Consider the following 18,337-nt stretch of genomic DNA (forward strand, 5'->3'; position numbering starts at 1 on the left):
GGCCCTGGGTGGCTCAGTCGGTTGAGCATCCCACTTCAGCTCAGGTCATGATCTCACAGTTCATGGTTTTGAGCCCTGCGTCAGGCTCTGTGCTGACAGCGGAGAGCCTGGAGCCTGCTTTGGATTCTGTGTCTCCGTCTCATTCCATTGTACCATGTATCTGTGATGGTTTCCATTTGTAAAATAGCCAAGTTGGACAAGGAGAGATATAGCTGGAAAAACTCACTAGGTTGGATCCGGATATTCACTCCCTATTTCTGCTGCTTTCTGTCAAGAGACTCCTGGGCCGATAAGGCATTGCAGGAAACAAGAGTTTGTAAAACAGGCAGGTCTTCTACCATAGTCCCTTTTTGGGGGCACATATTCTTTTGACCACACGACACTCCAAATCATGACCATATAAAACTATAGGGATTCAAAAAGATAAAATACCAAAGCAAGGTACAAAAGCCACATTCTAAGACCTATCTACCAACCTTTTGTCATATGTACACGTATACTTTAAAAAATAGGGTCTATTTCTAATTTCTTATTGGTTCATCAATGTCTTGACCTTTTCCCAGTCATTACTTAATTGCTCTATTTTCTCGAGGCTTCCCCAAGTGCACATTTCTCATAATCTTTGAAGACTCCTGTTTATGAAAATGAAAGAGCATTTTTCTTCAGTCATGTTTTCATCGTTACAACTTTAGAGAACAATTTCTTGAGAGATGTTTTGGGAGTTGTATTCCAGAACGCATTATACTCATGGTCTTCCCCCACCCCGTACGATGAATAAATGAATTTGCCTAGAGAGTGGCAAAACTGACTTTTCTGGTTTTGGTAGAAAAGATACAGATTGCACTTATAGAAGATGTGGGAATAGACTTCAAGCAGGCTTCAAGTTTAGGGGAGGAACAGAAGTGACTTGTTACCAGTTACTTGTGTCTAGTGAGTCCCCTGAGCATTTGGGAGGGACAGGCAGTGGCAGAGGTAATAAGCCTTTCCTGAGAAAGGAAAAGAGAGGTTCTCAAGTCCTGAATGGGAACCTCACCCTTACTGGGGGTACAAATGAGAGCTGGGCCAGGGGAGCTGCCCTTCTAACTGGGAGCACTGCTGACTTCTGCTCTTACAGCTCCCCCGATTTCAGAGTTTGTACTCTTCATCCACAAAGCGTCTTTGGTCAGTTACACCATGGCCCCTTATGACAACAAGTGATCCCAGTGCAGTGTGATATCTGCTTTGCAACAGATGGAATGAATATGGGTGCTCTGGGCAATTAGGACAGGAAGGGAAAGGGCGGGTAAAGGTCAAGAAGCACCAATGGAGGTGAGATTGTGCGAGGGGAGGAAAGGGTGTGCATATGCTTATGTGGGGCGGGGCAGAGGAATTTAATCAACAAGTAACACAAGACATGGAGGTGGGTAAATGCACAGATGTGCCTCGGACATGGGAAAGAGAACTGGAATTCATAAGGAATCAAGTTGGGGTTGGGGTTTGAAGAACTTCATTAGCTACCAAGGAAATTCATGTTGATCCTGCAGAAAATCTGTGAGACATATTTCTCTTGCTGTTGTACTGTTGTGACTCTCTTCTTGTATGGTCTAGGTTTAGAAAGAACTCTTGTAACAGTGGGTGCATACACTGAATACCAAAATGTCCAGAGAGCTGAGATCAATCTGAAACCTCTGTGGGATTCAAGGTGCCAGAAGATTAAGGGCTACAACTGGGAGAAAGGGAACAGAAGCGAGAGCAAGACACAGGAGTATTTTCATGGGATATATTCTCTGATGTGAAATCACCCAGTCTGGGGCACCTGGGTGGCTCAGATAAGCTTCTGACTTCAGCTCAGGTCACGATCTCCTGGTTTGTGAGTTTGAGCCCCTCATCCGGCTCTGTGCTGTCAGAGCTCTGTGCTGCTCTGGATCCTCTGCCCCCCTTCTCTCTGCCTCTCCCCTGCTCCTTCTCTTTCTCTCTCAAAAACAAACAAACAAACAAACAAACAAACAAACATTAAAAAAAAAAAAAAAGAACTCACCCAGTCAGACAAAGGTTACAGTAACTTACATAGCTCAGGAAAAATATTTTATGTTGCCATCACCATACATGCAGATGTTTTCCCATAAACTGGCCAGTCTTCCTTAGGATATGCCTTTACTTTTATTCTGGGGTCCATGCAACCGCTCCATCATATTCCTTATATTTATACTTACTTCTTTACTGGTAAAATTAGATTTTTCCCTCAAATTTGATTTGCCGTTTATTTCTTTGGATATCGTCATCTCTAGTATTTATTAGCTGTGTGACTTTGGGCACATTATTTAAGGTAAGCCTTAGTGTCTTTGCTCGTACATAGAGGACAGTAATCGTACCTACTGGGAGGACAGCTGTGATACCAAATGAAATACCAGAGTAAAAGCCCTAGCCTTGCTCTTGGCACAGAGTAAGAGTTCGGTAAGTTATTGCGCTTACAACGTGTTGATGCTTTTGCAAACCTTTATCTATAATATGTATTTAAAATATATACTTAATTTCTTCTGTGATTTTTTTTGTGCGCTGAAACTATTTATTTATTTTCTTGCTTTCTCTAAAAGTATATTTTACACCTGGAATATAAATTTTTGTTACCCTCAGTCTGTTGAATATTAAGTTTACATACAAGTTGCATTTGTCTCTGAATTCTCTACTTTCATGCTTTTGAATCTGCAAAGTACTCTCTTAAAAGTTATCACTCCATACATGTTCTGAATATGGTAGGACATGTTTTCCTTCATGATTCGTTGGCCAGAGAATTCTTTGATATTCTGCTTGCTTGCTTATTTATTTATTTATTTATTTATTTATTTATTTTATAAGAATTTTAGAAGTATGCTGTGAAGATATAGAAGGTAATATTTTGGCATCATTATTGGAATATTGTTAATTTAATAAATTATGTTAAGAGATATTGTCATTTTTATTATTGTATTTATTCTTTCTTGTCAAGAGCATATATGTCTGCATTTTTAGAACCTTCCTTACTTTCCCAATATATCTTGTTATTTTCTTCAGCAAAGGACTGAGAGACAGACTTCTGTCTTAAATCATATTCTTGGGAAATTGATTTCCCCAATCATACTCTTGGGAAAATACCTGCATGCTTATTATTAACAAACATGGGAAGGTGGCTCTGTCCACTGAGAATCTACCTCATCCATGCTACTTAAAAAATTTTTTTTTGTTAATGTTTATCTATTTTTGATAGAAAAAAAGAGACAGAGTGTGAGTGCGTGGAGGGGCAGAGAGGGAGACACAGAATCCAAAGCAGGTTCCAGGCTCTGAGCTGTCAGTGCACAGTCCAACATGGGGCTCGAACCCATGAATTGTGAGATCATTACCTGAGCTGAAGTCAGACACTTAACCAACTGAGCCACCCAGGAGCCCCAGATCCATGCTACTTAAATGTGGCCTATATAAATCATTTTCCTCAGCTATAAATTTGGGCTGCTAATACTTGGTTGAATGTTTACTACATTGATGTAAAGATTATGAAGTAAGGTATTCAAAATTATTTGAAAATGTTACAATATAAACAAGGGTATGGTTTAATGAAACAATTATAAAAACATTGTTGCTTCCCAGACAGTAAGATTCTAGAGGGCAGGAACCATATCTTCTACTCCAGGTGTCCACAATATGGTGCCAGAGCACGATAGGACTCAGTAAATATTTCTACATTAGGGGAATAAGTAGGTAGTGATAACATTAAAAAAAAAAAAAGGAGAAGGAAAGGTTTGGAGTGGCATGGTCTTGGGAAAATGAATTTATTTAATCTTACTGACACATTTCTTTCATCTCATATGGAATCATCTTACAATTCAACATTGATCAATATATTAATAAGCTTTCCTTCTGCTAGAATCCTCTTGTAGCAAAATTTTATACCTTTGTATCAATGTGATATAAGCTATTTGTTTTCCTAGAAACTTTCTATTATTTCCCCCTCTTAGTGTAGCTGCTTTTCTGAAAATGAGATCATAGCTGGGAGTGAAAAGGGAGATGGGAAGGGAGGGAAATGTTATATAATCATCCACCATTTGACTCCAGAACTAAGGAGCAGGAATATGCCAAGAGCATAGCAATAACCATTGTCATGCCAGATACTAACCAGAAGCTTTCCACATACTGTTCTTAACCTCAAATCAAAGGTGAACCAGAAGGATATCTGTCTGCCAAAACTGTAGTTCAGGTTTTTACCTTCCTTGCAATCTTTTTGGCCCCCCAATGGCTACCACTAAAACCCCTCTCTCCCACGTCTGCAGTAGGGAAAGATGAACCCCTGCTGTAAGGCTTTGGTTGTTCAAAGAAAAAAAAATTGTTTAGAATTATCATTTGTGGGAAATTACTAAGTATACAAACACATTCCATTGACTTGATAACTTAAGCATTTGCTTTTTTTTTTTTTTTTTTTTTTTTAAACCATCAAGGGCTAACAATGTGACCGTGTTATGAGACTTGGTCAAAACGGAAATATTTGCATTGAGGAGCTTCTGGGTTTCTGGGTTCAATTGTAACATGGAGTCTGATGGATGATGTATGTAGCAGAATGGTCCTTCAATTTTCTGAATTAAAAATACTTAAAATAATGTCAAAAATAAACCTTTGAGGTTCAGCATTATTAATATCTTCTTTGGATCCAAAATGCATTAAAGACTCACTCCATATACAGACTCTGAAGGAAGCCCATGAATGTTAGAACAAAATCTGCATGGTAGTTAAGAAAGCACTTTCCTCCAAATTAATTGTACTGAAATCCACATTATAACTCACTGCAGTGGGTAGGGCAGGTGGTTTTACTGTTATTATTTCTCTTTCTCACCCCCTGCTTTGTATTCTATAGGTGGGTTAACTGAGGTTAACCGAGAAAGCTATAGGACGCAGTCCCAACCTGATCTTCTGACTTCAATTCCTATAAATCAGTTTCTCAATCTTGGCATCATTGACATTTTAGGTTGAATAATTCTTTGTGGGGGTACGGGGGGGCTTTCCTGTGCATTGTAGAATATTTAGTAGCATCCCTGGCCTCTACCCGCTAGCTGTAACACCCTACCCCAACGTTGTAACAATTAAAATGTCTCTGGACATTAACTCCATTCCCACGAGGCTGATTTGACTTCATATTGCTCTGCCTTATGGTACATGGTTGCTAGATGTGTCTTCTGACACCAGCTAGGTTGTTTCTGGCAAGAAGACTATTGGCAATACTCTAATACTTGTTAAGAATTCTTTACTCAATGGCAATAGACTCACTCAGATTAAGGCAGACATCTTGGATAGGCTTGGTTTTCTCTCTAATGAGCCACAGATCATGATGCATATTAAAGAACTATAGTGGTCAACAGTGCTATTCACCAAATATTTCTGCTCTCTCCCATTCTGGGATCAAGCCCCACATCAGGCCCTACGCTGAGTGTGGGGCCTGTTTGGGATTTTCTCTCTCCCTCTGCCCCTCCCCACCTCAGAAAAAAAAAAAAAAGAATGACTCAAAAGAGCTATAAACAATGCATCTATGAACTAGAATCAATAATCTTAATCTACCACACTTCTCAGGAAAAGGGTTATAAAAACCTTACAACAACATAATTTGAAAATAATCAACACACTTGAAAATAATCAATAGTATGGAGACTCTACAATGTTGCTCTATTACAGTTTTCAAAAGAAAGTTAATGGAGATTGTTTCATCAAAAGGGCAGTGAAACTCATTGGCATTAATGCCATTACTCAGATGTGCTAGATTTCCCTAAGAGGGCTGTGCAGAGGGAAGGAGAAGAAAGTTGGATACAAAGTAATTAAGGCACAAGCTTGCAGCTAAAAGAGAATTCTGGAGATCTAATGCACAGCATAGTGATTACAGTCAACAATACTGTATTGTATACTTCAAGACTGCTAAGAGCCTAGAGTTTAAATGTTCTCACCACAAAAAGGAAATGATGATTACGTGATATGATAGAGATATTCAGCTAAAGCTACAGTAGTAATCATATCAAACTACATAAATGTATCAAATTAACATGCTGGACACCTTAAACTTACACAAATGTTATATATAAATCATATCTCAATTAAAAAAGCCAAAAAAGAGAGTAATGAATGGTCATGCAGTCTGATTGTAAACCTTTCTTAGTTTTCCAATACATCTAAGCTTACATGTGAAAGAGAAAAGTTTAACTTACAGGCAGTGCAATGAAAATGACTTAAGCCTTCAGAGTATCAGTTTCTGTACCTATCAGGTGGGATCATAATACCTACTCCATCGAGCTTATCAGGAACATTACAGTAAATGATGTGGCAAAGGACCAAGTAAGAGGCAAACTGTCGATAAACAGTAGCAATTAATAGCATAATAATCATTATTACTGCAATTATTGACAAGAAAACCACTTTTTTATAACTGTTAACAGCATTCAGAGTAAGTATTCTGGCTGGTATTACAGAGTATGTAAGTTGTTTTATGATATGGGTTTTAGATATGCTAATGTAGCCTCTAGAAGAGGTAACAGGCAAATAAATGTATGCCTGGTAGGTAACCTTTTTGTGAAGTTCTAGATGGTGAGCTGGGGAAAAAAATAACATTTAAACTTAGAGAAACAATTTGGAAAACAAGAACACATAACGCATTAACACAGTGGTAAAAACTACTACCTAGCTATGTGACCTTACTTAATTTCTCTGTGCCTTAGTTTCCCAACCTGAAAAAGTGGAGATAGTAATAATACTGAACAAGACAGCTATGAAAGGTTAGAGCTAACATTTGTAAATAGCTTAGAACAATGCCTGGAATACAGTGAGCGCTACATAAGTGCTCCTTAAACTGGAACAATGATAAGAACAGCTGAAAATACACAGAATGGCCTGTTAGGAAAACTTTGGAGTAAAGACTGGCAAGGTAGCCTTCCAGGAACACAACCTGGAAAGCTGCCAGGCTCGTTCATCCACACAACTCGGATTGCTTTTATGTGCAAGGTGAAGTGCTGTGACCAGGAAGAGCGCTGACTCGCGTCTGGAAGGACAGAGATGGACTAGAGGCTATGACAAAAAGGACTCCCAGTTGAGACTAGAAATATCATAGATAATAGGATACCCTCTTCTATGGGCTTCCACAGTATTCCCTAATTACTTCACAGCATCTTAGGCACCTGTTAGTTGTATATAAGTGTCTGCCCAAGGCAAAGGTCCCTGAGGGTGGAGACCAAGTCTTCTGCACTGTGGAAATCCTCTCCTATAATGCTCAGCAAATATATGCTGAAGTCTAGCCAAAGTTAGGTAATAAGATTGGACCTGTAACTACTGAGCACACAGTCCTTGGGCCCCTAATGCTCCCCACCCCGCTTACAACATTCCATACTGCTCTAAACAGCTCAACGTAAATGTGTGGGAGGGGAGACTGTGATCCCAAGAACATGGCCCTGAGAGTAAAACCTTAGTCTTTTCTGTAGTGCTGGCTTAAAACTACTCACCAGTAAAACTGGCTGAGAAGCCTTTTGCTTAGGGACTTCCTCCAGCCACACTTCTCAGTCCATCCACAAACACCTCAATGCTGCCACAAACAGAATTGAACTCACCAGCTTTGCAAATGAGCAGAATTTTTCTTCTTCCTTCTACAGCTATCCATCTTCTAAATTCATTTCTGTGTTTTCCTTGAGAATACCTCTGTCATACATTCCTCTCACTAATCTCTCAGCCACCACCTCCAGAATTACATTTGGATTATCACTGTAATGTCTTACTGTGAATCTGCCTACATACCACTGAAAGATAAATCTTTCTAAAATACAAGTTGCATCACATTTCTTTCCTGTTCAAGGTCTAGGTTCCTTATTTCTTACTTTTCCCTAATCTACTTTGATTATCACGATCCTCCATACTTTGGTCCTATTCTACCACACTTCTGACCAAAGCTTCCAAATTCATTTTGTGAGATTAGCATTATTCTGATACCAAAATAGACAAGGACATCACACACACACACATTACAGGCCAATATTCCTGATGAACATAGATGTAAAATTCCTCAACAAAACAGCAGCAAACCAAACTCAGCAATACATTAAAAGGATCCCATAACTTGATCAAGTGGAACTTATTCCAGAGATGCAAGGAAAGTTCAATATCTGCAAACCAATCAATGTAATATGCCACATTAACAAAATGAAAAATAAAAATCATACGATCTCCTTAATAAATGTAGAAAAAGCACTTGACAAAATTCAATATCCATGTATGAAAACTCTCAGCAAAGTGGGTAGAGAGGAAATACATCTGAACATAATAGAAGCTATAATGACAAACACACAGCTAACATCATACTCACCAGTGAAAAGCTAAAACGTAGAAAGCTTTTCCTCTAACATCAGAATCAAGACAAGGAGGCCCACTCTAGTCACTTTTATTCAATATGGTACTAGAAGTCCCAGGCACTGCAATTAGGTAAGAAAAAGGAATAAAAGGCATACAAATTGGACAGAAAGAAGTAAAACTGTCCCTATCTGCAAATGGCAGGATAGTATGTACAGAAAACTCTAAAGAGTCTACCAAAAACTGTTGGAACTAATCAACTAATTCACTGAAGATGCTGGATACAAAATTGATATACAAAAACCTATTGCATTTTTACACACTAATAACAAGCTATCAGAAATAGAATTCAAGAAAAACAATTCCATTTACAATCACATCAAAAAGAATAAAATATCTAGGAGGAAATTTAACCAAGAAGATGAAAGACTGAGAAAATGAAAACTAGGAAACATTGGTGAAAAAAAACTGAAGAAGACACAAATAAATGGAAACATATTCTATGCTCATGGATTGGAAGAATTAACATTGTTAAAATGCCCCTACTATCCAAAGAAACCTACAGATTCACTGAAACTCCTATCAAAATTCCAGGGACATTTTTCATAGAACTAGAGCAAATAATTAGAAAATTTGGATGAAACCACAAAAGCACATGAACAGCCAAAACAATCTTGAGAAAGAATAAAGCTAGAAGGATCAGGCTCCCTGATTTCAAACTACACTACAAAGCTATAGTCATCAAAACAATATGGTATCAGCATTAAAACAAATACACAGATCAATAGAACAGCATACAGAGTATTCTAGGGAAAGACTTTTCAGCAAATGGTGTTGGGAAAACTGGACAGCTACCTGTCCAGAATAACACTGGAGCACCATCTTAGAACACTATAAATATTAATTAAGTCAATATGGATTAAAGTCTCAAGTGTAAGACCTGAAGCTATAAAACTCCTAGATGAAAACATGGGCAGTAAGCTCCTTGATGTTGGCCTTAGTGATTTTTTTTCGGCTCTGACTCCAAAAACAAACATAAACAAATGGGGCTACATCAAACTAAAAAGCTTCTCCACAGCTAAGGAAGCCATTAACATAATGGAATGGCAACCAATGAATGTGAGAAGATAACTGCAAATCATATATCCAATAAGGGGTTAATACTGAAAACATAGAAAGAACTCTGCTCAATGACAAAAAAAGAACCCAAAAATATGATTAAAAAAATGACAGAAAATCGGAATAGACATTTTTCCATACAGATGACTAACAGACACATGAAAAAGATGCTCAACATCACTAGGCATCAGGGTAATGCAAATAAAGACCATAATGAGATATCTCCTTATACCTATCAAAATGGCTATTATCAGAAAGACAAGAAATAACAAATGTTGGCAAGGATGTGGAGAAAAGAGAACAGTCATATACTATTGGTGGGAATGTAATTTGGTGCAGCCACTATGGAAAACAGTATGGAGGTTCCTCAAAAAAATTACAGATAGAGCTACCATATGATCCAGCAGGGTATTTATCCAAAGAAAACAAAAATCCTAATTTGAAAAGATGTATGCGTCCCTATGTTCATTGTGGCATTATGTACAATAACCAAGATATGGAAATAAACTAAATGTCCACTGACGGATGGATAGATAAAGAAGACTTGGTACACGTACACACATGCACACACGCACACACACACACACACACACACACACACACACACACACACACCCCTCTCACAGTGGAATACAACTCAGCCATAAAAAATGAGATCTTGATATCTGCAACATGGTAGACCTTGAAGGTATTATGGTAACTGAAGTAAGTCAGAGAAAGACAAATATTGTGTGATTTCACTTCTATGTGTCATCTAAAAAACAAAACAAACAAAACAACCCCCCCACCCCTGCCCAGACTCCTAGATACAGAGAACCGTTTGGTGGTTGCCAGAGGGGACGTGGGTTGGGGGAGGATATGGATGAAGGAGATTAAGAGGTATAAAGTTGCAGTCCCAAAATAAGTAAGTCATAGGGATGTAATGTACAACATGGAGAATATACTCAATGATATTGCATTAATTTGGGAAGGTGACAGATTCTAACTAGATTTACAGTAGTGTCTATTTCCACAATGTATACAAATGTCAGATCACTATTGCACCAGTATAATACCATAAGTAATATAATATCGTATGTCAATTATTCCTCAATTAAAATAATACGAGCAATTAAGTGCTTATGAAAGGGGTCAGAATGCTCATCTCACTGACCCGAACATGCCCACTGAGGATGAAGGTGAGGAAATGGTTCTGAAAAGGCTCCATGTGGCATTAGGGATGAGAAGGCCTGCTGCTATCAGCTTCAGAGTTTCGTTTGTTTTCTCAACTCAGTAAGCAAGGCACGGGCCAATGACAACTAGGATGTGGACTGTGGGCTACTCCACATTACAAGCCTGATGCCAAAATGCTTCACACAGTCCACCTCAACAGATGGTAATGTATTTCGGCTATTACCAAAGTGAGGAGGATTCAAACCAGTGACCCCAGGGGTGAGAGGTTGTACATCCAATTACAAATTCCCGCTTTCCTTAAGTGTTAAGATGCCTAAAGCAATATATTTTATTTACATCAAGTTACATTGTATAAACTATATTTGATAAAAGAGATGACTTCACGTTCTCAACTTAAATCAAAGAATGCTTACTTAAGTATTTTTTTAATTGAATCACACTTTAATGCCATCGTATAATCTTTTGGTTAACAGTGCTCATCTTGATTATTCTGACAAAGGGAAACATGGAAATTAATACTTCAGTTGTAGAGCTTATGTCATCTATAAAATTACACATTAGAAAATTCAAAAGAGATACCTGGGACATCTGTGAAGGTTTCTCCAAGGACAGACACATGGAAATTGAGTCCTAAGTCCTTAAGGTGCATTAATACCTTAAAAAAACTCTCTGGATCTTTATCATGTTCCCTGGAAATAAACACACAAAATATAACTTGTGAAACCTTAGGGTATGCGTCAGGAACGATGTTTTCACTTCTCACAGTATCAATTCCTTTCGTGGTCTATTGCCAGTTAAGGGAGCTTCTGACATCCATGCAGAGATTTTCCCCTATAACCTTAAATTGTAGCATCGGCATTGAGTGATTCATGAACGTAACTTCTCTCTCATGAATCAAAACCCAGTTCTATTGAAATCTTAAGGCTCCGCAGCCTTTTACGAAAGGAGAAATCTATCTTGTTTTTCACATTTTTTTTGGTTATAGAAAGTCTAGTGTATTTTCCTTTCTCCTAAAATGGTTAATTTTCCACTTAACATGGGTTTTGAACAAAAGAAAAGACCAGTCTTCAAAGGACGATTCTCTACTGATCATGAGAACGTACCAAAGATGTTTTTCATTTTCATGGGTCTGAATACCTTCCTCTCACATTTACTCAGTCCCTTTGTGCCCACAAGGAACGCACAATTTAGGGAGCGAGATTACAGACTCTCTCACTAATCTCTCATTTTAAATAATTGAATGGAGAATTATAAATACATCAAAAGGGGGTAGGCCTGAGTCTAAGTCCGCTGAGTATTAACTCAGGAGTGGAGGTTAGTCAACTCATAAAAGAATAGTAATAAAGATAATTCTTTCATTTAGTAGAGGCTTTGAAAAACATGGATTATTTTTGTTTGTTTAGCTTGTCAGTCTTCTTTATAATGACAGAATGAGGGGCTAAAGGACACTAAAATAAAAAAAAATTCATCAGTTCAAGAAATCACATTAAAATGAAATGAGTTATTTTTTACATTCTAAGGTGTGAATGTTTCAGTATTTCTTACATTTAATTGCACTGTTTTAAATTATCTTATTTCAGACAGATGTGGACCAGATGTCTTCAAAATATTTGTTTTTTTATTTATAATTCAGAATTTTAACTTATTTTTTTATATTGCAGAGAAATAGTTATATATCAGCAATTGAATTTCTCATTTACCAACTAATTATGTAAAATAAATCTGTAAATTGATCAAACTGCTATATGAAATATGAAAATTACATCATTCAGGAAATCTCATGAAAAATGACATCTGCAACCCTAAATGTGTTAATTCACAATTCAGTCAATATTTTCAGTATCAAGAATTAAAACAAATGCATCTTCTGATTAACATTTTAAAACAGCATTTATAATTTTATGGAATTATAAGAGCTTATAGAATTTGAGTTCTGTAACAACTTATTTTAAGCTCTGTATCTCTTGTTTTGAGTTACTTCAAATAATAAAGAATGCAATGGCAAAATGTTCATCGCTTTTTAAAATGATGCATATTACATACATGTACCACTCGGAAGTTTCTGGATAGTTCTCATATATACTGTATATGCTGTGGGCAAGAACAAAGACTCAAAAGAGTTTGAAAGTAAGAATACACCATATGCTGTCTTCAACCATATCAATCAAAAAGCTGCCACCTAATCTGTAATATGTTCTTTTAGTCTGATTCTCTTGGAAATACTTAGATGAAAAGAATGGAAATAACATAACGTAATATATCTTAAAGAGAGAGGAAGACTGTAGGGAAATCTAGCCACTCTGTTGCCTAAATTTTTCATTCTGAGTTTCAAAAATTTGGGCTACAGATCCTAAAGAGAATATTTATTCTAAATATTTCCTGCTGTTTTGTTTGTTTATTTGTTTTGTATTAAACTTAAAATAGATGTGGTTTGGGGCTGGGAGGAGGTTTAATTGGGGAGAAGCTTTCCCCCAATATGAAAAGATTGCAATATCAGTATTTTCAAGGCAGCAGGGTTTATGGACCTATATTTTCAGTGTTGCTATAAGAGATAAATGAATTACAATCCTACTGCTTCCTTTTGATTTTTAAAAATATTTTCATTCAATTTATTTAAATGAAAAATAAGGCAGCTGACCCATTTCTTTAGATATTTTTATAGGTGGACAATAGCTTTCATATTCAACAGTCACTTTGCATAAGAACACAAAAGAGATTTGTATGAATCCCTCTCTTGTTTAAAGTATAATATATGGACGAATGTAAAGTGAGATTTTTCTTCCCCAAAATTATCCCTCAGGAAAAGAGGCATTTTATACTTAAGTCCTTCTAATGTCTCTCATGATACTGGGCACCCCCTCAGTTACTTTATTTTGAATAAAGTACTGTTTAGGGAAGTTGCATTAACCTGAAACAATGCCTACTGGTGAGAGTTTTGGATGGTGTTAGCAGTCATTCACTTGACGAAACTGGTAAAAACAGAAGCAAAGGCATATATTACTACTAACTTAGTAATTGTTTTGAGAGGCATGACCTAACAGTTCAAAGTGTTGGGTGTTGCTTAAAACAAGTATTTCAAAGATCACTGAAACAAGTAATAGAATAAGTGGTTATCAGAGATTGTGAGTACTAAGTGGGTTTTTAGAGCTGAGGAAAAGATTTCCAGTGATGACAGTTTCCCAAGTCTTGCACCCCAAGCAGCTTAGACGGGGTTCCAGATGACACGTGCTGGAAACATGCCAGCTTCCTGAAAAGATGGCACCCACCATACTGATGTCAAGAATGCATGGGAGGGGGAGTTGGGCTAAAACTGCTTCATGAAATTTAAGGGTGGGAAAAGAGCAATACTTCTAAAATTATTTTATATCATGGTATGTGGTTTAAAGCACTATTTATGTCTAAATTAATAGATTACATATAAGTAGATACTTTATTTCATTTACGTCCCTCAAAGTGACATAGTCAATTTTGCTAAAAATTTTTCTCAGTTTTCTTCTTAGAAAAATGGGTGATTTCTTCACATTCAGACGATCGTTAAAGATGCTGTGCACAGGGGCACCTGGGTGGCTGTCAGTTAAGCGTCCAACTTCGGCTCAGGTCACGATCTCACGGTTCATGAGTTCAAGTCCCACATGGGGCTCTGTGCTGACAGCTCAGAGCCTGGAGCCTGCTTCTGATTCTTTGTCACCCTCTCTCTCTGCCCCTCCCCCGCTTGCACTCTGTCTCTCTCTCTCTCTCCCAAAAATAAATAAATATTAAAAAAAAAGATGTTGTGCACAGATATTTCGCCACAGCCATATATTAAGGCATGAATGGCAGTCAGTGGCAGGACTCAATATGTTTTGTTGAGTGAGGAACACATTCCAAATATCCAATGGGTCATCCATGGTTTATCCTTGAGGGGTTGTGCTATAGATGTTTCTTTTTTTTTTATGTTTTCTATTGTTTAATATAGAGTTTTAAGTATAAATAATTTTTAATGCTTTTAAGGAACTACCCCTTTCTAACATTCTGCCATAAAATTGCATTCATAGGATTTTTGCCTAACTTTATACCATTTTCAGTATTTATAGTAGCTTAATTCCTCATTTCTTGTGACACCTCTACATCTGACAGCTGCCCGTCGAGCAAACTTGATTGATCATAAAACATTCTCGAAGATGAGTCAAAGTCCAAGCTTCCCACAATCCCCCACACTCTTGAATAGGTAAGAATGAAACAGTCTGGCTGGGAACGAGTTTCTCAGCAGCCCAACTATGGCAGAAGCGACCAGCACGGAAATATTTCAGGCTTACTGGAAGCAGCAGATATAGCAAGAACAGCTTTTATTCCCAAATATTATTCAGAACATTTGAAAAGCATAAACTGTTTCCATGTGTTTTTTCTTCCTATATCTGTTCTCTCTCTGTTGCCTTTCCCATTTAGTTTTGTAGAGCTAAATTTCTTCTTATTCCTCATTTAACATTCGTTCAGTAAATATTTATTGAGGATTTCTAAGTTCTCCATACTTGTCACTTACACTAAACTGTTACCCTTTCCTATTTTCCCACATAACTTTATACTTATGGAATGCAATCTCTTTGATCTAGTTCCTTGTATTGCCTGGGCAGAAAACTGGCTCTTTACCCACACTATTGTTTCCCAGCAGCATGTCACTCTGGACTGAGAGCTCCATGAGGGAAAGATAAGTAATGTCTGTTTTGTTCACTATAAGTACCCAGTGCCTTGCCAAGTAGTGGTAGACTTTACTTATGTTCATCAATATCCAGTTCTTTTCTCCTCTGGGCACACAGAAGAATCTGCGCGCAACCCCTCCCAGGAGGGGAGGCCAGAGACCTAGTTCTGGTCAATGGGTTGCAAGCTGATTTGTGTCACTTTTGGGTGGAAGTATAGAAGAGCAGTTCTGGATAGCACTTTCTCGGGTGCAGTGATCCTTGAGGAGGTCTTGTGTTAAGATCATTAGGGTAAGAGTAAAGCAGTCTGGACTGCCACATGGAGGCAAAGCCACCTAAAGACGCAGAGTTAGTGAGATAAGTAAACTTAGTGAGATGGGGAGGGATGTTCGTTACTGCAGCATAGTGTGGCCTATGCTGACTACTACATTATCTGTGGCACAAAATGAGCTGCTGAGAAAATATGTGTTGAATAAATGAAAGTATGGAAAAAATGAGTGACATTTGTAGAGCTCCTGTCATGCTCAGGATCCCATGCCAGGCACCTGATCACAACCTTAGTTAAGCCTCTCAACAAGTCGTCAAACACAATTATTCCTCCATTTAAGATCACACAGAAGACACTGAGTCTGCATTTGAAATCATGTCTCATCAACTGAAAGTCATTCTCTTTCTATACAGATAGTCTTTGATTCTTTATTTCTTTTATTTCTTTCTTCCTACATATAACGAGAGAAAAAGAGTTAGCACCTTCAGTCTGTGGTTTTGTTTCCAGACCATCAAGCCCTGGACATACCTTGGATTCTAGTGACTTGAGGTTAGAACCCATTGGATAAAAGATGGCAATCAGAATATGTGGAAGTAATATAAAATTATGATCTCTCTAACACCATGGTCTCTAACTTCTTTCCCTTTCTGATACTCTACTAACCTCCGTCTCTACTTCCTCATCATCATGTACTGCTTTATTTCCAAATTCAGTGACATGTTCCTTGTTCAAAAACATAAAGCTTCCATTTATTACCCTGTGTTAGTTGTCACGACCATTTAACTTTTCTGCTGTCCTTTCTAGGGCCATAAACTTTTCGTTCCCCTCCATATGCCTGACGTACCAATAATCAGTTCTAGTTTCCCTCCGCATGGGCTGCTTCTGCTTCTTCAATGCTGCTTTAAATAGGATCCAACCAATACTTTTAGCCACCAACTTCTTGACTTCTCTGTCTCTCTCAGATGTTACTAGTGCTGCTCTCTAACTCCACCAGACCTCCCCACCATGGCTGACCAAGAGCAAGAGTATCCACTGTGGCTCTCTCTGAATACCGCTCATACTGCATTCTGTCCTTCAACTTGACTTTTAGAGGAAGAGTGAAATGTGCACTGCAGAGAAAAGTGGCTCTGCCACTGACCGGCAGTATGACTGCAGGTATGTTCATAACCTCATACAACCTCAGTTTATTCATCCTTAAAATGGGATACCAATAATACCCACATTAAAAAAAAATGGTTGTTTGGAATGAAGAAATGCCTGGCACCCTGGAGACATACAATAAGCTCTCATTCTCTTCTCTTTGGTATTTGTAGTATTTTAATATTTAAGAGATGTTAATCAATTTATTCCATCTCCTCTCCTCCCCAGCACACTCGAGATGCTAAGATATTTTATGTCCATTGCTTCAGAAAAAGCATGGGCCCGGCGTGGGGGCCTCCAGCGCTCACACACAAAAAAGGGGGCGATCCTCTCTCGGTTGGTTACAGGAGCGAAAATACATGTAGAAATGGCCAGGACTTCAGACAGGAGCAAGTATTTAAGCCAAATGCCACATGAGTGTAGCAAACACCCTTCCACCCTGTGTCGCCGTTTCACCTCCAGATAAGAAACACGAAGGACTGGTGGAGGAGACGTGAGGGGAAAGCACTTTGAAAGTCACAGAAACCGCGCACTATACTTCCTGGTTTAGAACCTTGAGGGGGAAGCACGGCTGCAGACAGTGAATGTCTGAGTGCGTGTATCTAGGCGGACAGCACTGGGGACGCGTGTGAGAGATTCCCGAGCTGTGGTAGGCAGGAGGGTGGAACCATGGTTCCTGTGAATGTCATGGAAGAATCACAGAGCAGCTGGCAGACAGACAGAAGCAAGGGATCCCTCAGCTGTGGCCTGTGAGGAAGGGGGACCAGGAAAATGGAAGACAGGATCTTGAACTACTTGAGCTTTCTGGCACCCTAGTGAAATGGGCCACTGCACAGAAATTAATTTACAGAAAAATAAAATTCTAATTTATGCATATCAGGGTTTCATGCCATCTGCACATTCATATTCTCATCTTTCCTTTTAATAGTAGAGGGAGAGCTGTCTGTCTTTCAAAATCCAAAGTCCATTAGAGCTGTAGATCTTCCACTAGCTTCTTGTTGAGACACCTGTGTTCTTGCATCCAATTTCCTTCCTAAAGCCTCTGATTCTATTCCCTTCTCTACAATTCTTCACTCATGTCTTTGCATTTTTAAGTGACCCCTCCTACCCGATAACATTTATTGACAATAAGAGTTCCAATAATGTACTATTTCTAGGTGACTTTTCACAGGTCATCTCATCTTAGAACATGAGCTATGTCTGTCTTTCCTCCTTCCTGTGCTTCCCCTACAACTCTGCTCCCATCTCTGCACTCTCTTGGCTGAAACTGTCCTTTAACAATACCAAGTCCCACCCCTGCTCCATTCATTCTCAGGCTTCCCATGTTTTTGCTCTTACGATTGACAGCAGTGACCACTCTGCTTTCTTAGAAATGATCCTTGCTGGTTTTCCAAATAGTGTATTTAGACTACAACCCAATGACCCTCTCCCCAATTAAATCTTCCCACCCATTCCATCCAGATGGCCATCCAGTGAAAACAAATCATTTCCTTGCCATTAGGTCCCACAACAGGATTACCTTTAAAATCTCCCCATTGCTAAAAACATACAGCCCCCAGGTTGTTTCTCTGCAACAGTGATTTCCTCTCTTCTGGATACTGTATACAATAATTTCACTCAGCTATCTAATTCATCAATAAGCTCTCCT

General features: G+C 38.3%; 1 protein-coding gene across 27 annotated transcripts in view; it reads right to left on the bottom strand.

The window, feature by feature from the left end:
• GTDC1 (glycosyltransferase like domain containing 1) overlaps nt 1-18,337 on the bottom strand; it is a 396,065-nt gene that overhangs the window by 20,912 nt on the left and 356,816 nt on the right. For all 27 annotated transcript variants that reach the window (XR_008295325.1, XR_008295324.1, XR_008295323.1 and 24 more), the window contains one exon: nt 11,188-11,297. Coding sequence is in view for 24 of the 27 variants with exons in the window: in XM_053215004.1 (XP_053070979.1) it covers nt 11,188-11,297 (110 nt within the window). In the remaining 3 variants the exon portion in view is untranslated. The remainder of the gene's footprint in view (nt 1-11,187; nt 11,298-18,337) is intronic.

The sequence above is a fragment of the Acinonyx jubatus genome, chromosome C1, assembly GCF_027475565.1.
Source record: "Acinonyx jubatus isolate Ajub_Pintada_27869175 chromosome C1, VMU_Ajub_asm_v1.0, whole genome shotgun sequence".
NCBI lineage: Eukaryota > Metazoa > Chordata > Mammalia > Carnivora > Felidae > Acinonyx > Acinonyx jubatus.